This window comes from Nylanderia fulva, unplaced genomic scaffold (genome assembly GCF_048542155.1).
Source record: "Nylanderia fulva isolate GAGA-0341 unplaced genomic scaffold, ASM4854215v1 Scaffold11, whole genome shotgun sequence".
NCBI lineage: Eukaryota > Metazoa > Arthropoda > Insecta > Hymenoptera > Formicidae > Nylanderia > Nylanderia fulva.
Genome location: NW_028189302.1, coordinates 4,578,050 through 4,604,891, shown reverse-complemented (window position 1 = coordinate 4,604,891; position 26,842 = coordinate 4,578,050). Strand labels below are relative to the sequence as shown.

Here is a 26,842-nt window from a genome sequence, read left to right as displayed (position 1 = left end):
GACGAGAGTAACCTTGTAACAATATGTGGCAGTTTTTGCTAGTTACTTGTAGCATTATTTATGCTTATGATTATCGTGTGGATGCTTTGCTTGTAGACTGCTCAGAACAGCGTGATCTGAAAGACAAAAATTAACACGAGTTAGAAGCGAGCAGTTTGTTTATGTGTAAAAAAAAGATATCTTTTTTGCACATCAATCCCAGTAGCAACATTAGTTGCAGATTTGTTCGATAATGATTGAAGATTTTTATTAATAGCAACGATGATTTACGTTAAAGTTATTTCTGTGCCTTGCCTGAAAGAAATTTCATTGATTTTTTTTTATTATAATCACATTTTTTATTTAAGTGAATGTAAAAAAGGAATAAATATATATGCCTAACGGGAAAGAACGATAAACATTGAAGAAATGGAACGTTCGTATTTGTTCGAACGAGGAAATGAGATTGTATTCAACGCGCGTCGGCGACACTCCGGTTTCTCGCGAAGTTTCGTAAATCTTCAACCGGTTTACGGGGGAGGAGCGCCTATACAGCACATTCTCATATCCGTGATGAGAAAAAGGACATTATTTTTTTTTTGTCACCGGTATAATATAATTTTGAAGACAGTAACACGCGCCGCACCGGGAAGATTCGACACGACATTATTCGTCGTAAAAGTTTTTGTCTCTCTTAATAACGTAAGACGCGGAAGCAGTAGGCGGTAATAATAAATAAGGGGTTCAGAGGGGAAAAAAGAGATGACAGTTTCCACCGACCGTAGGCGGTGAATTAATTAATTACGCGCGTCAGTCGCGTAATATCGTGATGAGAGAAACGGACGTATTGCAAAAGACGTGTAGACATCGATTTCTTATGCGCAAAAGCACGATTGATGTGTTTCGTTAATGGAATTGATGTTACGGAAAAAAAGGTGTGCAATGCAATCTGCATTGTGATGAATATATACTCGGTGATGTTTTATGATCCTTGTCGCGCGTGTATCGTGGCAAAGGATTAAGGACGCTGTTTTGTTGTAAATCTTAATCGAGTCTGTTTCGTGTGCTGCTATGCAAAACACTCATACTTGCTGTATTCCGTACACGCTTCTCTGTATTCTTATTTTCTTATATATGTTTCTCAAATCGTCTAATTTCTTAACTATATATAATAGCAATAATCTCGTAGGAGATTGCATTGCAATAAAACTGTGATGTTTTATTCACGTGATCGATAAGATACAATATTGACTCGGAAATCACATGATGTCGCGTGTACCAACATTAGTGCTAAGTATAGATATCCCCCTCTATTATACTCTCTTTCATAGAGTGATTTTAAATATTTCGTCAATGGCGGTATTCCTCAGTCGCACGCTGTTTGTTCGCGATGCCATTTGACTCTTGCGAAACGTTTGAAACACTTGGACTGTCGCGTTTGTCACAATTCTCTCTTTGTGCATTAAATTGATTTTTTATTATCAATTAAAGTGATATTCGCGCCGACAAAAAGTTCGATCGGTGATTCTCGTTCTTAAATCGATGCTGAATATTTTAATACGATTACTAGCTTCTGAAAAATTTCGCGTAAAAGCAAACATTGCTTCATCTTGTTTACAAATGAATTTTATTTTGTGTGATGGTGAGTAAAAAGTATCTGTGAAATCGTAATTCTTCTACAAGAAGTTTATTTTTTTAAGTGAATTGTATCTTGTGGGATGAATTAATGCACATTATATCAATATACATGTATATTGACAAGTATTTTATTTTAAACATCCACTTTTTCAGCGTGTGTAAATATTTCGATATATGTATAACCAAACGAAATTTTTCACGAATAAAATTTTCACGACTTGCACTATCCGATATGTTATAAAAATTCGAAATCTATCTTTAATTTTTGTTATTATTCTGTTTATTTATTATTCAAACTTTTATTAATTTTGTTCCATTGTATTTTATATGCGATCTTTTAATTTTTGAAATTCTTCCAATGCTATACATGCATTGTTTTTTTGCATTATTAAGTTGTCTGTGTGTGCATTTTCCTTGATACGCGATAAAGAGTGCATAAATTGCGTTACTAGCCAGGAGTCAATTTGACAATAATGAAGTCTCAGAAATATTAATCGATACTCGCAAATCGATCGCGGCTTGAAGCTATATAATATAAAACGGCATTTAAACAATTCCGGGAAGAATGGACACGTCTCTCGATAAATGCGATATAAAATATCGCTTATCATCGTGACTGTGTCCGTTCGATTTACAAACAGAGAGAGAGAGAAAGACAGAAAGAGAGTAAAAGAATGAGAGAAATAATTATCAAAGGCTTTCGATAATTAGTCTCAAATACCACGTGCATATGTCATTGAGAATGAAGATTTAATGGACCCAAAATAAATGTTAATTTTGTTTTAATAGCGTTTTAATTTTGTTTCTAGTTTCAAATTTAAATTATTTTATAATTTTGTTCTGATATTTTGTTTATTTCTTTCCTTCTTTTTATTTCTTTGCGATAGTATATTTTGAGACATTTAAATCAAATTAATATTATCGCGAGAAAATCGCTTTCGTTGCATTTTATGTATATATTTTTAAATTAATCGCTTGTGTTTTGGTCGCGATTAAAAAGATTCTTGCGCAAAATTGATTTCAAGTTGCATCTTGCTCGCTCCGGGGTTGTGTGGTCACGATGCACGATAAGAAAAATGCTTGAGAAATACTGTTTATCAGGAAACAGAAAGAATAATGCTTCCTGTGTCTGTTTTATCTTCAAGGTTTTCGAGAATGGAATGCAGAGGGCTGACGCAAAAGGATTAAGCTATACGATCGACGCCATGACACGCCCTTGCATCGTCGGCTGAATTTCACATATCTGTGGTGAGTTACCGAACACACTGTCCAAATTCTTGTTAACCCAATTTCGAGTGACCTTCCGGAGTATTAGAAATTTCCGAGATATTTTTCGCTGCGTCTCTGATAAATCGGGACCTCGGACGCGCATCTTATTTCCATCTTCTGGGCGAATCATTATACGTCAAAATATGTGAAACGCTTTTGTAACATATATATCGTCACTGTTATTATTCTTTCTATGAAAATAGCTCTTGTGATGTGTTGCCTTGAATCTTATCTTCAAAATATATTTCGTAGTTAATGGAAAACGAATTAGAGAGAGAGAGGAATGCGATAAATCCTCTAATGCTCTGTCATTACGATATAGGATCTCTGACGCGATGTCTGAAAATGCGGAATCGAATCTTATCGGAACAGAGGCGTACTCACTCCACATCGCCGACTGTCACCAACTTCTCGATTTTTATATACATATACGTATTTTTTTTATACGTGTAGGTTTCCGCACACCCGCATCGACTCGACTCACGTGAGCGAGATGCCACGCGGAATGACAATTGTGACACATCTGCTACGAATTTACTGCCTGCTGGGGTTTTGTTATCGCTCGCGTATATGTAATCAGGCGAATAAAATGAGCAACTTTGCGCTGTGTTTAGATTTTCACGCGCTATTCTTGGCTTAAGATAAACACAATGGTAGACATTGTCGCGGTCGTTCGCGTGGAAACGATTTCGTGCCTTTATCGAGTCATGCGCGCGAAAATAGCGCCGTTATAAGACGTTATAAGACGAATACATTACGCAGCGAATTCGCATAATCGGCACTCATGCCAGCCTTTTATAGCGACAGCTCCAGCTCTCGATGCTGAATCGGTCGCGACCGTATCGTACATTGGCGACTGTCTTCCGATCGAATGCCATTAAATTGATAATAAATGAATAAAAAAAAACAGATTAAATTAAATTATGTAAAATTTTCAAAAAAATTGCAGCAATTAAAAGATTGAGGTATATCATTTATATACGCGTAAAATGCATGTATAATTCAAATTTAAGAAAAGCAAATTTATTTATTTAAATTTTTTTATATTAAAGAGAAATATGGCCCAGGTATAGTATATTTATTTAATAAATTTATATATTAGAAATATAAATGAGAGAGTTAAAAAAAGATTTAAAAAGAAAGAGATATTAATAACACGCGTCTCAATTATAATATTGTGTTTTATCATGCAAAGAGGAAATATGGCGACGTGAAAGAGAAGAGAATGATAGCTTTTATTTCCCAATTTTCTTGTAACGTCTTACATTTACGAGAACCTAAAATTTTTATTGCAAGATATATCGCTCCTGCTATTCGACACCGGTATTAAAATAGACGTAAAAAATACATTTGGCGCAAAAATCTCCATATATTGAGGAATTGGAAGGATATCGAGGAACAAAATTGTGCATGTTAAAGGATCGGATTGCAATGGCAACATCATATATGTACGAGATGATTTCTTCGGCTCAACTGATATATCATTCTCTTCATAAAATTGCGGGGGGTCTCGCAACGTTCGTGGTGTCGCAAGCAAGCGCCAGATTATACGTTCTTTGCACGATAACACGCGATTTCGGAAGGAGAAGTCGATATGATAATAACGATTTCTCAAGCTGTTGGCTTGTTTTGCGTCTCTTCGAGCGACACTTCCCACCAAGAGAGTTTCGTTAAACGGAAATAAACGACCGTACGCACACGCGTGCAGATTGTGCAGATTGATGTCTCCGAGATGTTCTCTCTCTCTCGCCATCTAAATCTTGAATCGCTGCCAAATCTCCCGGCGATCGAGCGTAAGGTCGGAATGATGGACCGCCTCTGTCGGCTTTCCCCTTTCCGTTATCCGCCGTGAAAAATAACGAGAGACGAAAGTCTTTTATATTTTATATCGGGTATATAAAGAGAGAGATTATGTCTACGGACTTTTCCCATATTTCTTCATCGCGAAGGGAGAATAATAAATGCACTAAATTCAGATTTTACTATTATAGTATATATATATATAGACTGATCTGCTTACGAAGTATACCTCTCAATTGTAATTTTTAGATAGATTAAAGTGACGTAATATATAATTTATGACCTAATCGTCGACTATATTTTACGATGTTAAATATTGGCTGCCTTAAAGAGGCGGCATATAAAATCTGTACATGGGATTTCCATCCATTTTAATCCTCTTTCGCGTTACAAGTATCAGGAAATGTGTGAGATGTGTGATATTGAAAAGATATCTCGAGGGTATTAAAATTCCCAAATGGGTACTTTAAAAGCGAACACACGATCTGGATTGAGAGATAAGCCCCGGGAGATGCGCGCGATAAAGATTATTGACTTAATCGCAGCAGATAATTGAAAAAAAAAAGATTGCGATAATATCAATCGAAAAACACAAGTTGACGTCAATCGAAGGAGATGGTGGAGGAAAGACGCTTTATTTTCGCGAAACATATCTTTAGGCTTTCTGTTTGTGCATCCCATGTGGCAAATAAAAGCATGTTTTCGTCGCTGAAAAGTTATATTCGCAACTCGCCGATTTTTCAAGCTAGCCCATTTTATTATCCGCAGGGAAGGCATCTTTTATGCGAAAAGAGATAAGTAACTAACAATAAGAGAACATACGCGTTGCACTATATTTAGGGAACGCATTATATTAACCCCAGCCTCTGTTCGCAAATCGCATTTCTCCTTTATTATTTAAATTGGGCATATTTGTTCGGCCGAGTTATTTGTATTTGAGTGACAATATATGTGTTTGCGGAGACGCGATCTCTCTTCGCGTAAAATACAAAAGACATTTTTTGTTGTCATGCGCGTCCGTCCCTCGCTCTTTTGAATTCGAGTCTCGGTGTGATCATATATACTTGGTTGGCGAATAATTGGCCACGTAGTGTGCGTGTTCTGTGCACCACATAGATATTTTTACAACACGTGTGCGTACAGGGAAATCCGTCTAAAAATATATGTCGATGGGAACTCCTTAGCTTTCGTATACATCGGGGTCGCGCCATTCCCTCGCAACCGTCGTTCAAATTGACCCATTTTGTGAACGTAATTCTGCATTCAACAATTCTCTAGCGTCATCCAGAAGACAATTTGCGTCATAATTGAGGAGTTTGCGGTACAACGATCTAACTTAATTTTCTGAAAACTTGAGAATAAAAATCAGTCAACTAATCTCCCGCAAACACTTCATTTTTTCCAACACACACACACACACACACTGTAAAAACTTAAATAATAAATATTATTGTAAATCTTAAATAAGTAATTGTAAAACTGAAATAAATATTATTGTAAATCTTAAATAAATATTATTCTCTGACATAAAAAAATACAACTATTAATCTTAATTCTCTCGTTAAAATTAATTGATGCGATTCTGTTTTAATAACGAGACAGATATTAATTATTGGGAAGGATTTGTTCTGACAAGAACGCGTTGCTCTCTGTTACAGAAGGTCCCGTGGTACATTTATTATTTATGAATGGATGGAGCTGCGACGGGGATCGTTGAAGAAGGATCGGTTGCGGATCTGGGAGGTTTGGAAAGATGGTGGAACAACCCGGGGATCGCGGCCTGGAGCTTCGTGCTCTTCGGCTGCTTCCTCCTCAACGCGATTCTTCTGCTCGCTTTTCTCGTACGACCCGGACTACGCACCATTTCTAACAGGTCAGTGTACGTTCTAGTAGGGTGCCAAACTGAAAATAACTGAATCATTTTTTTGCTTCAAAGAGGAAAGTCATCAGCTCTTTCATTTTCGCGCCACTAATCCCTGGAATTTTTTGTCTAACATTTTGTCCCTTATATAATTGTTTCTCCCCTTCTTTAAATATTTCTTCTTTATTCAATATCAGAAAAAGTGGATGATAAATCGCTCTGAATCACTCTGTATACTACTTATTTATTATTCGAGTAGAGCACTAAATTGAAAATAACTGAATCATTTTGTTGCTTTCAAGAAGAATATCATTAGCTTTCATTTTCGCGTCACTGATCCCTTGAAATTTTTGTCTAATATTTTATCCTTTATATATAATTGTTTCTCCCTTTCTTTAAATATTTAATATCAGAAAAAAATGGGTGATAAATTACTCTGAATCACTCTGCGTATTACTTATTTATTATTTGACTAGGGCGCCAAACTGAAAATAGCTAAATTATTTTTTTTTTGCTTCAAAGAGAAATATCAGCTTTTATTTTCGCATCACTAATCCCTTGAAATGTTTGTCTAATATTTTATCCTTTATAATTGTTTCTCTCTTTCTTTAAATATTCAATATCAGAAACAAAGTAGGTGATAAATCATTCTGAATCATTCTGTGTATTACTTATTTATTATTTAAGTAGGGCACTAAATTGAAAATAACTGAATCATTTTGTTGCTTTAAAGAAGAATATCATTAGCTTTCATTTTCACGTCACTGATCCCTTAAAATTTTATCTAACAATTTGTATGTTATATAATTGTTTCTCCCCTCCTTTAAATATTTCTTCTTTATTGAATATCAGACAAAAGTGGGTGGAATCACTTTGAATCATTCTGCTTATTTATCCAGAATGGGATACGTATTAGAGATAATTAAATTGCGCCATTGACGTACATACATAGTTGTAAAATTACCATCGCGTTATCATCGATAAGCTGTTGTCATTCACGCAAGCGACGTCAATCCTTATACACAACGGTTTTTGAAATTCATTAACACGCGATCCATTGACGTACGCCGGGACGGAAATACTTCTTTTCGCCGACAGTGTAAAAGTCGCATAAATAAAATACACGAGAGATACGAGACATCTCGCAGCGTCGCGCCAAAAACCGGAAATAAAACACACGCGCGAGATGATTGGTGCAATAATATATTTAGCCGTCGTCATATTTCGCGTAATATTCGCCACGACAATAAATAATATGTCGTATTTGTTTCACGCGTGTTGCATTCATGCCAAGGTTAATAACCCCATGAACGCATTGATAATGACAGCCTTTGCATTTTTTTTCCGGAGTAGCAATAACCGACTTTAAGTGTTAAAGTTTAGTCGGCTATAAATAAATTGAATGTTATAATGATAACGTAACGTATTGCAATCGCATTGCAAAAATAAATTTCGTCACAAGAATGACATATCTGTATGTGACAATATATACGCAGATATTTCAGAAATTCCGAATTATCGAATTTTTAATTTTGGAATTATCGGTCATTAAATGAAAACTGAAAATTTATATCGTAAATCTTCAAGTTATAAAAATTCGCAACGTAAAAAAGTTGCTCGAATCCAAGTTCCTGCATCAGTTGTAGGAATTTTATTTTCGTTCGCGCTCACGCGCCTTACGTATGTATTCTTCTTCGGTGAAGTGTACAGTTGTATTTTACATCATGCTCGTAAATAAAATCACGTTTGAAGTGTCGTTTCTACAGACTGCATCTCGCATTTCTCGCGAGACACTGCCAGTCTAAATATTCCCGTTTACGATTTTCGTCGTGTCGCAGGGGACGACGCATGATATAATTGCGGAAAGAAGAGGTAGGTACATTTCTTTCGCGTAATTTTCATTGGAAATTTTACCGTCAAATGATTCATAAAGCTTATTATTGTATGTACGTATTTGTGCACAATTGAAAAAATCAACCGCGTACGTATAAAAATAAACGTAAAGAGATGAATGACGTATTTGGAATGACTATATATATACATATACTTGTGTATATATATGCAGATGTGTGGCGCGACATATTTATCGTATAAATATATTTATAATTGAATGTGTATAATTATAAATACTTGTTGAATAATATTTGTTGAAATTTAATCGGACCGACTAACTTGGACACCAAAATCCAAACATGTTACCGTTCAAATTAGTAAGATTATTAATAGAGTTCTGTACCACACGAGGATTGGATCTATCATTGTTATTACGTAGATTTCCACCTGCTGAGCCAGGATATCAATCATACGCACCTAATACCAAATTTTGGCAACTATCGCAACGATTCAGTTTAATAATAAACTTTTCGTATTGCTTCATTGCTATTAACAGAGTATGTACTCTAAAATTAACAGTTTGCATTACAGTTGTTAAAAAGGAAATTTATTTATTATATTATCGCATCGTATCCAGGTATCGCAAAATAACTCAATGTTTTGCAACTATAATTAGATCAAAGCGTAGTTTTTGTCATTCAGTTGGATGGTTGAACGAATCCGTCCGTCAATTTGTTGACAGCACAAATAAGTGAAATGAAACACTATGGGTTCTTTTTAAATGCCATTGCTCTTAAAATGATAAATATATAAGTATTATTTTAAGTCGGAAGAAATCGCAAATATAATTTCTGCGAAGAATAAAGTGTTGAATAATTTGATAATTTATGTACGCTTGTATTCTTATATATTAATGTGAAACTCATAAATAAAATCATGACAAAGAAATGCAATGATATGACGTGAATGTAAATTGTTCAAGCAATCTTTTTCTTTTAATTGTACTCAGAACTTTATATCTTTTTTATCTCACGTCGCTTTTTGTCAACGCGTTTTATATTAAATCGTTGCTGCGACATATTAAATTGTACCGACTCAATATTGACACGTGTAAAATGAGATAAATATAATAATAACATTTCTCCTTTCTCTTTCCCATCCTTTATATTTCTCTGCTTTTCATCTTATTCATTTTATGTAATTATATATTTTAAGAAAAATTTCCTGTATGTATTATCCGTGATTTTATATAACAAACTTATTATTCATTGAATTTAATTTAAAGGGCGCACATTCCTCATCATGATCTCATTTGATGTAATTATATATTTTAAGACCTGTATGTATTATCCGTGATTGCACATAACAAACTTATTATTCATTGAATTTAATTTAAAGGACGCACATTCCTCATCATCATCTAAGACAATCGCACAGGCATCGAACATGATTAATGTTTGACTGAAGGAAAACGGCCTTGCTTTGTCTCGATTCCAGATTCGTGATGAACCTAACTATCTCGAATTTGCTGACGTGTGCCATGCTGAACCCGCTGCTGATGATGGACGGGCCGGTGGCAGGCAGCACGTTGACCACGTCTACGTCGAGGCCGGACGACGTCGGGTCGCCGTTCGGCGCGACGTCCACCGCGGCCAACAATATTTGCGCGATATCGGAAGGGGCGACCGCGCTCGTCACTACGTCGTCGGTGCTCTCAGTCCTGCTGATCGCCATCGATCAGTATTTCGCGGTGGTGGACCCGCTGCGTTATCGGGCCCGGGTCGATAAACTCAAATCGGCCGTGCTGATCGTTTCCGTCTGGCTGGTCTCGGCTGGGTTCGGCCTGGTTGCCGCTCTGAATCCGAATCCCCGTAGCTTATGGTTGTCCTGCACGACGACGGTGTTGGACAACTCGTCCTTCCGCGACCAGGTCGCGCTGAACATTTCCGCGGAGGTCGATTCCGCGTTCTTCGGTAACGGGACCAGCGAGACGGAGATCGACGGCACGATGCCGACCCTGTTAAAGACGATTGAGTCGATCAAGATCGACCGTAGCCTCCTCGAGAACTCCACCGTGATCTTCCGCACCCTGACCAACGATTCCGTGACTTACGGTCTCATCTACGCGATCGTACACAGCGTGTTCGCGTATCTGTTCCCGTTTGCTGGAGTCTGCTGGATTTACATCAGCATCTACTCGGCAGCGCATCGAAACTCCGAGAGAACTCGCCGAACTGGATCGCGACCGATTCTGTCATCTGCCAGTTTCTGCGAGGATTCGTACGCGAGACCGCAAAATCAGTCCGATCTCCCGTGTCCGGAGGAATTCCGCAGAATACCCAAAATCTCGAGTCTCTCGTCCATCGACGAAACCAGCGAGACTACGCACTCGGCCAATCAAATCGCATCGCGTCGAAGATCCTTCTCATCGTCCTCGGACACCGCGCAACCAGGATCAAACGACGAGAAAACGTCATCGGGAGTCGTCTTCACGGTGGGTTTGCAACCGGTGGAAGTCTCGTCTTCGCGGGATCAAGATAATAACCTGACAGAGGCGGCGGACCTGAATACGGACTACCTCGAGGACGTTTCGTCTTACGAGGACTTCAGAAATGGTAATATCGAAGCGAATCGCAGGAAATCGTCGCACGATCTAACGGACGAGATCGGAGAACCGTCGGGATGGATTGCCGAAGACTCCAGCGGATCCGACTCCGAGGATGATCGACATTACGGCTACTTCGACTCCTTGGAAGTTCCCGGTACAACTTGCAAGATAGCGGACCGAAGATCTTCCGACGCGGAAGCTTCCAAACAGGACTCTCGAGAGGGAACGACTCGTCGCCTTGACGAGGCAGAGAATTCTATCAAGAGCGCCGAATGGGAGCAGATTCAAGAGATCTCAAATTTCAGTAGTATTTCGGAGAACAAGAGATCCAGACGACCCAGTCGTCGTTTGTCGAAAGCCGGGATTTTGGAGGTCAACGGGGAGTCGCACGCGCTCGAGCGTAGAAACGCGGATCAGAACAACCTGGAACCCTCGTCCTGTCTTCTGACGCCGATCGTGACGATCACGCCGGCGCCCGGTAAACCGGGCACTCTGCACCGGGTCTCTAGTGTCCGCAGCAGTAGCGGTTACATCAACTGTTTCAAGCACAGGATCAGCAACGGCTCCTTGTTCAAGTATCGCGAGGAAACTCGGGCGGCGAGAATCAGCGCGCTGGTGATTGTCATGGGTCTGATCTGCTGGTCCCCTTACGTGCTGCTGAGTGTCATGAAGAATCTACCGCAGTACTCGGACTACGAGGTACCGCACGAATACGACGTGCTCGCTCTCAGCTTCCTGATTCTAGCCTGCTTACGCGAGCCCGTTGCTCTTCGGCTATCGGTCGAAACGGGTGAAGCGAGAGTTGCGCAAGTTCTTCTGCTTCCATCGCGAGCTATCGTACAAGAACAATCGCAGCCTGATGGCGAAGAAGGTGCTGAAGCGCCGGCACAGCAACACTCTCAGCCATCTGGAAATGGATCACCGGTACAACATTTTTAACTGCGTCTACGGCAAGAACAAGTGGCCGAAGGAGAAGGTGCAATTTGTCCAGGTGCCGGATACCGCCCTCGCGGTCGAGACCTGCAGGAGTAGCTTCTCCAGCGGCGCCAGCACGCAGATCTCCAGCACGTCCACGGAGGAGTGTTGAATCGCGATGGACTTCGCGAAGCTCTGTGTCGAAATCGCGAGAGAATTAGTTCCTTCGAAGTTCACTACTATTATGTGCGAAAGGAGATACGAACGACGCGAGAGGCAGCGGAAATTATTCTTGCGTTTATGTATGTGGTGCAAGTTTGTCGGCCGCCTCCGAGCGATTGAGGACAATAACGAAATAAATGACGTGGCCGGATGAGAGTGCAGCTACATGCGTGTGTTTTGATATTCGCTTGTGTATGCGAATCGGCATACATCTTTCGAATTCATCATAGCTCTTAGGCGTTCCAGAGATAGATCGCTCTTTATTTTAGAATTTGTTAATAGAGCGTAAATGACGTTCGCGTGTTTCGTTGCGTATATACATGTACATATATTTTCTTACATCCTGAATTCATGTAAATTATCATTATTTGTTTTGTCGACGACACGCTTTCTCGTTTATACGTAACGAAATTCGATCTTGAAACAGTTTGTTTTGAAAATCGACCGTGAATTTGGAAACTCCTGGTCGTAAAGTAACTAAATAATACGCATCGACACCGCGCTTTGCACTGCAATCAAAATAAACGATTCGTTGCATCGTTTCGAGCCCTGGCAAAGCGGCTGTTCGACGAAGAGGATTCGCACTAGTATTAAGAGCATTATTGTCGTCGGGTATTAGCCAGCTCGAGAAGTATTAGAGTTCGCCGAACCCGAGAAGGAGGCTTTAGTCTTTACGCTTATTCACGCACTGTGTCCGCGTACTTCCTTCCTCCTGCGTTCACAGGTAGATCAATTGGTGCAACACGTGCACTCTTGAGCGATTTTATTTATTCGTACGAATTCGTCGTACGACTCCATGTAGATATTGTACACAGCATTTCATGACAAAGTCCCTCTCGTCGAGGCGTCTTCGTGCCCCTAATTATTATTTTTGTACATTACATATATAAATATATATTACTCATTTATATTTATATTAAATAATTTGTACATAGAGAGATGAAAGGATGGCGAATCTCACCACTGCTAGTTCGTATCTTGTAGAATTATTCGTATCCTGTGTGTGTAGAATTTTATCAGTGTGTCCAAGTGGTCCGTAGTAATTAATGTATGATATACATTATTATTGCCGTTTTGTATTATCCGTCATGGTGAACTCAATACAGGCTGTCTATAACATGTGATAACACCGAAACCAATCGCCACTTAATATTAATTAATTTATGTGACTTTCTAAATAAAATATATTTTTTGCGAGAGGCAATCGATGCTGAGTTGATGTGCGGATGTATTTCGCGCGATACCTGGATCTATCCGTTTTCCTAATTAGATATGTGAAATGCGTATGTTATAATTACTTTAATTCTTCTTATATACAGATTTTTTTCTAAAATTTATTTATTACAAATATTTACTTTAAGAGCGCAAAACGCACCACGAAGATTATCCTCGAAGTTTACCAAGCTTTTTATACAATTCCTTATCAAGAATCTTACGTAATAATTCGTATTTACAAAGCGTTTTGCAACACGTTACATTCAAACAGCGGAATTCTTAATTGTCGCAGCTGTTGCTTGGTAAAAAATTGCGCACAATTTCACAAGTCTCACAATCAGTTCGACGCGAGGAACTTTAACCCATCAACGATCGACGGAGACACAAAAAACGCAAAAGAAATATCACACTTTGATATTCTTTTATCGTCAACAAAAAGGAAAGCTGTAAGTATATTTATAGCCATTTCTCCTGGCATTTTTCTTGAAATTGATTTCTTATTAAGAGTTAATGGGTTATTGCCGCCCCCGTCCTATTGTACTTTAGCTTGATTCGAAGCATTATTTACAGCTACTTTTTGGAGCAACCGGCTCATAATCGAGAATTTTCGTAGAGCGGCGGTCGCGCCGGAAACCGTGGTAACTCCAATGTTGACAATTGGCCGTCGTCGTTAGTGAATGTGCTATTGTCGTACGCCGACGAAGCGGTCTTCACTTCCCTGTCCACTTGGCTCTCCACCTCCGCAGATCCGTCCATTAGGAACATAGTGAAGAAGAACATAATGGAACCTATGAACAAAATAACGTGAGATTATCCTTTGACCGCAAACCCTTCTTCTGTAACTAAAAAGATCCACGAAAGAGAGAGAGAGAGAGGTTTCATTAATTCTTCCTCTGTTAAAAATATACGATAATAATTATAATTACAATTGTGACATAAGCAAAATATGGTAATGATGATAATATTATATATGTGTATTGATAAAGGTTTATTTTGCGAAAGTCTCAACCCTTTTACGAAGATAAATGATGTAAGAGCTTAATAATGTAAACGATCACGAAGAGGAAGGATTATACGGGATAATGAAAATTAATTTTTCATTATATTAATACTTACTGACGCCGTAGGCTCCAGCATAATAAATGTACAACGATTCTCGGAAACCAATGACCATTCTGGTGGGCTCGACTAATATCGGTAAGTTTCCGCCGATGTTATTCATGACAAATAAAAAGACGCCGACGGTGGTCGATCGCAGATTTAGAGGAACGATTTCCACCACGATGGCAAATAATATTCCAAACCACATTTCGGCTGCGAGCAAAACAGAGACGAGATCGTTGAGTTTCGAGATAATCTCATATGTGATTTAATATAAAATATATATCATTATGTATAATTATAATTAATATTGAATTTTTATATTATATAGATTTCTATTAGAATATAGATTTATAGTTTAATATCTAACAAAGCGTCTCTCTCACCGAAGAAGTAAGAAATTCCCAGTGTAATCATAGCCCAAAGAGGGTTAAAATACACCGAACCGAATGCGAACGGCGTCGCAATTATCTGACTAATTGCCAAACAAGCTACGCGCGACCGAATTCCCATTTTCGCCACAAACTTGTCGCTAATTATCCCGCCGGCCACGACACCGATACTGCCGATGACGATCGTGACAGCGAAAAGCCACCAACCCAGATCGTAATCCGGGAAATAATCCCGGTAGTATAGGTCACAATTGTAAGCGAAGCACAAGCCACCTGAAAAAATAAAACTCAATTTAATTAAATTTGCGTAAAGGGGCACGTGAAATTAAAAAAATAAAGATTGTGATATAGATAGCAAATGCGAATCACTCAATTGAAGAGGGAAACAAATTTGCTAATTAAATGTTTGTCAAAATAAAAATTGCTTCCCTCTTTATTTTAATTTTGAAATAATTTGTTTTTACATCTAAACAAATAATTATAATATATATTATTATATATATTATAATATCTTTATATATATAAATTATATATTATATATATACAATATCATAATATATATCATAATTTATATTATAATGTATATTATAAAATATATTATTAAAATCTGTATTCGAGAATCGCGCTGATTCGAAGAGGGGAACTCTGAGAGAAATAGCTAAATAATGCAATTTTGTGAGAAGCTAAAATTAATGATAAAAATACTAATCGGGAAAAAGATGAGAGAAAAGAGTGTGTGCCACATCGAGGCGAATTCGCCGGATTAGTGCAAACTCGTAGACGCTAATGTACCCTCGATATGTATCTCAATCCTTTTGCGTCAAGGTATTGCCCTTTACCGCAATGTCTGATGCTGGCTGCGAGGCATAAGAGAATAATTCGCGGTTGCAGTAGCGCTTTCCAAATCGATACTTGCTTCCCATCGTTGGCCTCCTCGCCGATCGTCTTTCTCTCCGGCTCGGTGAGTGTCAGACCGGTGAGGACGGCGATGATTAAGCCGATCACACCGGCGCCGTAATAACAGGCTCGCCATCCCTGCCGATTAACGATTTTCGTTCCGATTATTCTTACTTAATTATACGTCTCGCAATCAGTTAAAGCAGTATTTCATTTGTAAGCATCATTAACGTAATTGTTAACCACACGTTCTCGTATTCTCATGTCTGCGGTATTTAATCCTAAATTATACTTAATTTTTTACGCATCTGTCATTCTTATGGAAATGTACATTTCATCGGGGGATCAATTATTTTTCTTCCGCGTGGAAATTATTTCGAAATGTGTATCGAGCAATTATCTGGCGGAACATATGTTGACTTTGGGAATCGCACAACAAAAGGAAGAAAGAAAAGGGACACAAAAGAGACAATTGGAATTGACTCACCAGATCCCAGACGTTTAGTTCGGGCACGTAGCGACCGACCGGAAAGGCGATACCGTAACCACCGTAAATGCCCCAATTAAACATGGACATGACAAGGCCACGTTGGTCTTCCTCAAACCAATCGGACAGAAGACCAGTCGCCATCGGATTGCATCCTGCCTCCCTGCAATATTCGGACTTTGTTAGAACTGAGACAGCACCATGTCCAAAATTGGCGCATGAAAAGATGTCTTGGGCCGGTAATCATAGTCAGATCTTATATTTAAGATCGTCTCAAGTTCATCTTCAGATGCTGTACGGATCATTTCATAGGCTACGGAGTATCTGAAGATAAACTTAAGATGGAAATATAAGATCCGACTATGAATACCGACCTTTATGCGACTTCTTAAAGATGCGGGAATACTCGGCGAGCCTCTATCATCAATCGGAAGCGGAAGTGTCGTTGTTAGAACTTACCCCGCCGCCAGGACCATTCGTAGAATAAGAAGCTGCCAGTATTCCTTCACCGCTCCGCTCAGAAAGATTGCAACGCTGAAGACCAAAGTGCAAACCGTCAGCAGCCTCACTCTGGAAAAATTCGGTATATAATATAATAGATATAATAATATATAGAAATATATAGAAAATAATATATAATATATAGAATAATATATAGAAAATAATATATAATAATATATAAATATATATATAAATATACAGAATATAATAGATGTAATATTCACGAGACATGTAAATTGGCTGATTTTGTTAATTATACCGGTTATATCTATCAGCCGCAATGCCCAGGATAATACCGACGATCGTATAGACCGCGATGAAGCTAGGTCCCGCTAGGATTTGATAGTCCAGGCCGAGGCCGTTGTAATTCCACTCGCAGTAATGAGATCCGTTCAATTCCAGGGACTCGCAGCTAGAGGAAGAACAAAGAACGCGTTACGGCGAGCGAAAGTGCGCAACGTGATGACGAATGGGATAAATCGTTGCTACGGGAAAGCTTTCGACTCGCCTTGATTGATCGATGGCCTATAGGAATTACCGTGTAAATGGAAGTTAGAGACGGAGGACACAGATGGGGGATTTTTTCTCTTCTTTTTCTATATTGCGAATCTCGCGAACTCGTGAAATCGCGTTCGTGACATTTAACGCGGCGCTTCCGGAATCCGTCGACAATGAGTCAATTGGCTTTGATGCAAAGTCCCACGTGTCCTCTCGCGACGTTTATCTCGTTTCATTATCGACGCGTGACTTGACGGTATCAAGCTGGTGAATCAATCACAATTATCCACAAGGAAGTTTATTTGTCAGAGGAGGAAATACTGACCGCTAATTACGCGTACAGTTACGTGCGACTTTCGTTCGTATAGAAGATTTCTAGGGCACACAGGTGGCATTAATTGGACTTACTAGGTGGAATTCTTCGCAGTTTCGCATTGCACCGGGAGGTCGACCAGCCACAGTGTTGTCGAATTAAATTGGCAGGAAATATCTCCGTAATGCAGATCCTCGGCGATATCTTTGCTCGTTACACCTTCCCGAAAGAATTCACATTTTAGTGGAACCAGAGATGGATTGTAAACCGCAAAATATGACAGAAAAATAATAAATATTCTAATAAAAAATCAAACATGATTGTGAGATCGACCAATGATAAAGATAAATTAAATAATTAACATGTTTGAAGAATGAATTGGAGAATGAAGGAGAGATTGATTGTAAAATATAATAGACAGAAAAATAGGAAAAATATTCTAATAAAAAATAAAACATGATTGTGAAACCGGCCAATGATTAAGATAAATAATTAAGATGTTTGAAGAATGAATTGAATGAGAAATGGATTGTAAACCGCAAAATATAACAGACAGAAAAATAGAAAAAAAATTCTAATAAAAAATAAAATATGATTGTGAGATCGACAAATGATTAAGATAAATGAAATAATTAAGATGTTTGAAGAACGAAGAGTATAACACACACAATGGAGGACTTACCTATTACAAAATGACCTAATTCTGCTAGAACATAGCCGATGGACAATACAGCCAACGCATAAGGCTTGTAAAGAAAGGCCAATGTTTGCATTATCGAACGAAACATTGTTGCTTGATCTGGAAAACGTACGACTTGAAACAGAATCTATTCTTGCTTGCGTAGCAAGAGGATTATATAATTAGCATGTGATGGGAATTACAGTTGTCGCATTTGTTGGCGGATATATCAACCATCGCGCAGAATAAACCTGCGAACCTTGTATTATTTTATTCGGATGGACTGCGATAATGCGCACGCAATAAATCGCGATAAATTTAATTACGAGATACATCTGACGATGAGCAGTAGTGGTATTTTTAAATACGCACGTAAAACTTCCTGTGATTTTTTTTATCAATTAATTTTATTAAGTTAATAGCTTCTAAAATAATTTTCTTACAGTGTCAGTTTCAAATCTAATTATTTTTAAAATAAAACAAAAAGATTATGACTAATATAGATTTCCGCGGATACATATTCATCGTTTCAGCGGAGGCTCGTTCATGAATATGAAAAATGACGATTGTGTGAACGAGTGCGTTCATCACCCGAAATGAGATGCAGAGATCGCGAATCGTGATTGGAAATCGCGGCAGAAAAATTTATTGTTACGAAACTGCTTCTTTTATTTATTATTGATCGAGTAATATTTGAATTTCAATACATTGTAACATTTTTTTTTAGCACAAGACACATTGAAATACAATGGAAAACCGTCTAATTAATTACAGATGTATATACATTTTATATAGAAATCTGTCTTTTAAGAAAATTTGTCAGTATAAAATTCATTGCAAATTATAATTGCAAGAAATAAGAGCGTAATATACATATATGTATAATATAATAAATTTTATCCTTTGCAGATATCGTGCAATTTTGTCATCACAGATTTGTTTTTACACTATCGCGATAAAAACGGAAAAGGTTACTAGGTTTAGGTTAAAGAATCGATACGACTAGAAAGATAAATGATAGGAAAGTTGAGAAATAATTGAATACATTACTTCTGTGTATGACGCCGTTACCATTATAGTTATTATTTTTTTGTAAAAATAAGACATTACAAATTTTGTCTGTAATGGAAAGGATACATTTTCTCACGAACAAGTGGAAGAATTTAAAGAATTATTTTTATCATTCTTTTTTTCGAATTTACGCAGCATGATTTCAAGAAATGTCAAGGAACACTCGTAAAAAATATTAAATATTTTAAAAAAATTAAAAACTAATTTGGGCACACAAAATGTAATGTCGTTTATTTTAAATTTTACATGCTTTTTGTAATACCATTAAAACAATAACGGGAAACGACTTGTTATTATTCGAGTAATAACGGTAACAAATTACTTTTTAAAGTTGACGAGTGACGGTAACAAGTTATTTTTAAAATTAACTAGACGGTTCAGCAAAAGAATAAGGTAACGGTAATGAGTTACTAAAGTATATAACTTTTCCAACTTTGACAGCATATTTTTTCCACGTGCCGCGACTGACACATGATAATTCGCGCAACAGAATGCGAGATTGTGCGCTCGTTTTCATGATTTTATGCGATATCACGTTTCATTGCATGCACGAGTATCATCTTCGGATGGAAGAAGACGCATGATTATCATTATGATAACGAACGGATAGAAAAGCTCGTGTTCTTGCGCACACGCGCGAGAGAAGTTTCAGTTAAGACGCGAGTCTTACTTCGAATCTTTCCTACATATATATACATACATATATGCCGGATTACCTTGAACCAAAATCATTGAGATGGAACGAAAATTGTCATTTGAATCATTCAGTTTGTTGGAATAGCGATTCGCCACTTTAATTCACGAACAAAAAAAGATGTCCTCTAAAATCAATCTCATTTCAGAACTAATCACATAACTGTTAATTGAAATCTCGTATGGTATATAATTTTTGTAACTTAGTGTATTACTTTTATAATTCTATTTTCTAGTTTATGTGATATGTGTTTATATTAAAATTTGATTAATTGAATTTATAAAATATATACATGCGCGTAAAAATAATAAAAGGTAAAGATGAAGCTGACGGAGCTAAAGAGTTATATAGAGAATTAATCTGTGAAGGTCGTCACGCTTTATTTGTCAAAGCAGCGGATATGAAAAGAAGATAATGATAATGAGAGATCGATGAAGGAATCGCGAATCTCGAATAAGTGCCAAACATTTCAATGTCCGCTGAAAATCAGCACGATTGAAGAAATATGCAATTTTTTCTAGTTTCATGATAATTAAATAACGAATGTCGAGGTATAAACTTGACAGTGATATGTAAAGCCGTAATGGTCATAAAATATTCATTCATGGCAGTAAATTAAATGTTCGATTTTAAAGTGCATGCTATCAACGTCGAATTGCAGCCGATGCATAGAAGCGATGCAAATCTGTAATTCAATCCGCTGTAATTACACGCGCGAATGGTGCACTGATACAATAAGAGATATGCAGGCGAAGCATAATTATTTGCTATGGTTAATAGTTGATGTCAGGCATAAGTATATGCAGCTGGCGACTTATATTTACGCTAATCGATTTGCTCGATTATTGTGCGGTTGAAGAGAGCGTAAGATTCGTATATACAAGTCATTACACAATAATGCGCGAATTGCCACAGGGTACCCTGGGCGAACCGGAAATTCTCAGGCGAGTAGAAGCGGGATTATGTGATTTATGTGTATATATAATGTAAAAATCCTTGGTCACGGTCGCGCACGATAGATGAATAAACGCATAAATACGATTGCAACGAATGGATGCGCTAACGCAAAATTATACGCTGTATCTTTTCGCGGCATCTTCTTATATTCGCCGCATTCGATTTGCAGAATACGAATCAAGCTGACGGTATAATATAAAAATATCATCGTAAGCGAGGATTCTGCATCGTATGTGGCGGACAAAATGATATTTTCAAAGGATAAGAGTAAAAAAGTCGATGATAAATTGATGATAATTTTGTACCTTTGTATAATGCAACGTTATAGATTGGACATTTTTCTGAATATCATTTATCGATTTATGCGGATATTGCTTTCATATATGTATAATTATTTTCTTCTTTTTCTTTTAATTATGAGTCGCGTTTGTATGAATAATTTATTCGACATTCTTGGCATAGCTATTTTTTTACAAGTATTTTTAAATTTTTTTCAACTTCGATAAGCAGCACTACATGTAATACAATCAATTTTTATTGTGAGAAATTATACGGGTAACTCGCGAAAATTTTCAATAATAATTTTAACGCGATAATATAATAATTAATTGTCAAGTGTAAAATATATTTTTCCTGGAAACTTTGATTATATATTTTTTTAATTAAAATGTTTTTCGAGGTCTTTGAATGGATCAGAATTGTCCCAATAGCATGGATCTTTGAAGAATCCTCCGCTCGTAATTTTGCAAAGACTCTCATTAATTACGTTTTCTATACAAATTATAAAATAGTAAAAGTAATATAAAAGTATAAATATATGTGAAAAATTTGAGCGATCGAAACTTATCCACTAATTTATATTTTTGATTAGGAACTTAGCTATTTTTGATGTGAATTGAGAGGCATTAAAAAATGCATATTTGAGATAAACTTTAATTGCGTTTCTTTAAGGCTACTTTAGAGATTATACAGTAAAATTGCAAAACGGAGAAAAATGTCGTGTTGTTACAACATCAAAGCTGTAATTTACAGGATAAAATATAGCTCTCATTTATATCTTGCGTAAAAGTGTCATTTGTTCATGTTACATCAACGTCGATTAAAAGAGAATTAATAATGATCGGAAAAATCGCAATGTCAATGTAATGACAAACGAAACGAAAAACTGTTTATTTTTAATAAGCGATTGTATGAGTACATATACTTAGAAATATGAAGATTATAGATAGAATCTAACAATTAGTGGTACAGCAATTCTGTTTTACAGTTATAAGTGAAGAAATCACAATTTTTTCCGAGAAGTAATACAAGATCTCGATTTCCATATAATCTGACCTACTGCTGTTTGAGAAAATTTACGATTAAAAATTTGTTCGTACAATATGATCTATTTATATAGATTCATATTTCAAGGTATTATATATACACTCTGTGCGTTCACGCATTACCAATGATTAGCATAAAAACAAAAAAAGAAGAGTATATCAAGGAGAAACAGTGCATGCATCCTGATATCGAACAACAGGCAAAAATAAAACATGTAAAAATACGATAAGTATAGCGAATCGAACTGGATAATTAGAAAATGAATGCGTATTTATATATATATATCTACTCATAGAATATAGCGATTAGAATATAAATATGTATTCATATGTATACTCGTATTCAAATTAGATATCCGTGAGGATATCTTAATTACCTCCGTTTACTGACAATCGACAAATTAATGTTATCCTTTATATCAAAGTACGTAATCCGTTCGCGAATCTTCAAGCTCTTATACAACGATTTTTCGTGAGTATATATTTGTACAGTAACACGGCTTTACTCTCGGCTCTCCCTTTCGATATATTATTTATACATCGCCCCCCTCCCCCTTTCTGTCCCTTCCCCCCTTGATCGATCGATTAAAAGCCATCTGCCATCTCGCTTTTCCCGAGGGGAGCTTTCCGTATTTTCCAGCCGATTGGATTTAATGATTTTTTCCAGCGTTCTAGAGAGATTCCGCAGGGCGACGAACACAGTTACGCTTATACAGGGTGTTCCACGAAGCGTGCATCATTATATGGAAACGCTCTTATAAGCGTTAGAGCCTGACCTTTCTTCGGTGAAAGTTTGATCGAGTAATGAAAAATATATATTTGTTGTTACAGCGACGTGAAAGCTTTATGTATACATTTAAACGACGTTTTAATCTCTCTAATATCAAATTCAAATTTTCGCTTTTTTTTTAGGATCAATTTTATTGCGCAAAATAAATATATCGTTTTTATTTTTTTTTTAATATATAAATAGAAGCAGATACAAATGATTCTGTCAATGTACAGTGACCGCAATAGCTGGCGAGATAACAGAACTGCTAATGAAAGTAAACAGATGACATAGTTATGTTATGTTTGATGAATATCAACTAATAAGCTTTTTATAGCGCATCCGATCATCTCACGACTAATAAGTATGTATTACGTAAATCCATTAAGTTATCCGTGAGTAACTCCGCGAATTTACTTCTGCACATTAGTTAATTCGTAATTGCACATGCATGATTAATGCAAGCATATCGTAAGTGCAGGCGAATGAATACACGTGTCATAGATATATAATACTGTGAATGGATGTGAATTTACGTAATGTGTAAATACACTTATTAGCCGTGTGATTATTCGATCGAATAGTTTATTAATTGTTAGAGCGTTCGCCAACAATTTATCGCATCTCGCAAATATTTATCGGGAACATTTTTTTACTCCGTTTATCGTTTATCGGAGAACTCACCCTGCATTGTAAAAAAAATTTGTTAACTTGACTAAATCTCTCAACTAAACATTATTTTGTTAATCGAACATATAAAAATATTTAAATATTTTTTATTAATAATGCGAATAATTATTTAGTCAGCTCTTTTAATTTTTAAAGCCACAATCTCCACTTGATTCCTCTCGACCAATAGAGCCAAACGCGATGTTATTGCGACAATTATGAAGGAAAGAACATTTTTGGAAAGGAATTTGAATCCTATGGTTGGGATCTCAAAAATTCCCCCTGTTCCTTCTCTTAACATCCCCTGTAAAGAAATAGGCGAGAAAAATATTGGTCCGAAAGTCCCGATTCAGCCGACTTTCGGACCAATATTTTTCTCGCCTATTTCTTTACAGGGGATGTTAAGAGAAGGAACAGGGGGAATTTTTGAGATCCCAACCATAGGATTCAAATTCCTTTCCAAAAATGTTCTTTCCTTCATAATTGTCGCAATAACATCGCGTTTGGCTCTATTGGTCGAGAGGAATCAAGTGGAGATTTTTTATTAATATTAATTTTTATTATTATTAATGAAATTATTTTTATTAATATTATAAATATTATTTTTTATATTAACAATTTTTTTTCAGGGTGTGTCTGCTTAATTGCGAAATGAAAAAGTTAGCGGAATACGAAGGGGATGATTAAAAAATAATCGCTAATGATTTCGCGCGAAAAGAGAGGGAAACCGCGTGACGATTTATCGCGACGTCAAGTTCGCGTCATCGACGATCGAAGCGGATACGCGAGAGATTTTAATTAGAGCTTTGTGCGCTGACAACAAGTTGAAGGCTGAACGAACATTATGGGCGTAGATCGTGCGTCGGCATCCCGGATTGGATGCGGATCTAACGGGCCTCTGTATCGCGAGTTACGAAGCCCGCAAATAGCGCGGAACAGCGCGACGCAATAATGTTAATCGCGCGCGAGCTCATTAATTAATTAATTGACGGAACTGCGCCGATCGAGGGCGTCGAAGAACAAAGAGTCGATTGTGATTCGTACGATCGAAAAAACGCATTTCAATTGCATTGAAATTCGAACTTATATATAATTAAATTGTTCAATTAATATATATATATATATATATATATATATATATATATATATAAGATACTCCTTTGCACTCATCTCGGATTCCAGCCCGTGTTTACGCGCGTGTCCTATTTATTATTGAATTTCGGTATTATGTGCACGCGTATGCGGATTTAGATTTTTGCAGGTGTCGACTCTTTTATTAAAGCCGAGTTTTACAAATGGAATAACGAGACAGCGGAACGCGATTCTTAACACGGGGCGTATTGTGTATTGCATACCGTTGTATTACGTATGCTTGGCATTTTCTGCATATTGTCTTTCCTTATTTGCATGTTCATTCGATACTTTCACTATACGTGCCCTTTTTCGCATTCACAGTCTCGTGTTTGTGCAAAATCCTTGTCTCGCCGAACGATTATGCGGAATTATGTACGCTTTATAATTGATCTTTTCTCCGGCTAATTAGAGCTTTTCTTTTTGCGTAAAAATATATATATATGACATTTTTAATATTTAATATAGAGCAAGTTTTGATAAGTTGGAGCACAACTAATTAAAGAATATAAAGCAGGGAAGAAAAGGACAATAGGGAGAGGGATATTTTATATATCATGCAACAAATACAAAAATGATCGATACAAATTTCGGGCTAAAGTCAAAATAGACTAGAATACAAAAATATAATATTTTTTTCTATCGTGAAAAATCTCGTCAAAATGTGCACAAACAACTGACCCTTTTATTGTCTGTAAAACAATTGAGTGAACAATTCGTCTTTTTTAGGTTTTGCAAAGATCTCATCTAGATTCAACAAAGAACTGCGAAAGGGTACTCACATATCCTTCGCCAAAGGTCCGCGAGATCCTCGAAAGTACCGGAAAGGAACCGGGAAGAATCCGAATCAAGAAGAGACTGGATCGGTCGCGCCAGAATCCGACGATAAAAGAGAGGACCAGAGAGGTGGAGAAGAGGAAATAATGAGAGAACACGTGAGAAAGAGAACGGATCGATCCCTCCGCGTGCGGAGGGTGGAGCGTCAAATGAGGCGCGAGTCGGTAACCAGGCTTCATTTATAAGAAAGTGTCCAAGGATCTTCCTTCTGGCAGAGCCGAGGGAGGGATACGAGACAGGAGTACGGACTCTGCGATGGTGTGCAGGTAAAAAAAACTATGTACTTCTCTCTACCATATGTGGTGGGAGATCGTATCCGGATGATCTCGCGAACTTCGATTTTCAAGGTCGCGGCGTGACTTGACCGCTTGCACCTCATTATATCATCGCGCTTAAAATGTCGGAGGAATAAAGAGAGAAAGGAGACGCTTACGAATACTTCACACCACGTGAAACGTAACAAAGAAGTCATGAAGCAAAGGGGAGCAAGAAGGAGCATCTGAATCTGATTCTTGGAATCAGGAAAAGAATTATAAGCATTTATTCTCTTTTTGAATAAATACTAAAAATGAAATTGAACAAAATAATAAAAAAATAAATTTTTTAAAATAACGAAAGAACAAAAATTAAAAAACAGAAAAATTAATTATGCCCCTTTGAAATCAGGAAAAGAATTAAGCATTTGTTATCCTTTTGAATAAACTTCAAAATTTATTTGCATGTTTAAAAAAATAAAAATAAAACAAAATAACAAAAAATAAATTTTTAAAAATTAAGAAATAAAAAAAATTAATTATGCCTCCTTCTGGAAAAAATCCTACGGACGCCCATGAAAGAAGTCCTTCGAAATCGCGTTGAAGATCTAGCGGAAGACGCGAGATATCACGGGCTTTAACTCGAATAATTACCATATAACCGTATTTAGAAACATTTGCGAGGATAAATGGACACATTACAGCCGAAAGGTAATTATTAATGCCTTATGTGGAATCTCGGCAACATTGAAAACTTATCGATCCTTTTCTCTCGCCGCTGTAATTTTGCATGAAACGTGTGAAAAAGTGTTTAATAGTACCCGGCTAATTGTTTCCCGTGAAGTGTTAATCACTGTCGAATGGTAGAGCACAATGAGTAATCTGGAGGTGATCAACCTCGTGGCTCGAAGTGCAGCTCGCACCTAC

The 26,842-nt window shown here is 37.1% G+C and overlaps 2 protein-coding genes across 2 annotated transcripts; one reads left to right on the top strand and one right to left on the bottom strand.

The window, feature by feature from the left end:
- The first annotated feature begins 1,201 nt into the window (after positions 1-1,201).
- LOC114936892 (uncharacterized) lies at positions 1,202-13,329 on the top strand. Its single transcript, XM_029310240.2, is given in 5 exon segments — positions 1,202-1,621; positions 2,763-2,865; positions 6,345-6,559; positions 9,878-11,735; positions 11,737-13,329. Coding segments are annotated over 3 exon segments (2,382 nt in total). The 5' UTR covers positions 1,202-1,621; positions 2,763-2,865; positions 6,345-6,374; the 3' UTR covers positions 12,076-13,329.
- LOC114936893 (uncharacterized) lies at positions 13,182-25,667 on the bottom strand. Its single transcript, XM_029310242.2, has 10 exons — positions 25,607-25,667; positions 18,212-18,328; positions 17,625-17,748; positions 16,978-17,130; positions 16,677-16,787; positions 16,218-16,380; positions 15,673-15,868; positions 14,828-15,106; positions 14,457-14,654; positions 13,182-14,128 (listed from the first exon to the last, which is right to left on the bottom strand). Exons 2-10 carry the CDS (start codon positions 18,315-18,317, stop codon positions 13,932-13,934), a joined length of 1,527 nt encoding a protein of 508 aa, XP_029166075.1. The 5' UTR covers positions 18,318-18,328; positions 25,607-25,667; the 3' UTR covers positions 13,182-13,931.
- Positions 25,668-26,842: the final 1,175 nt, after the last annotated feature.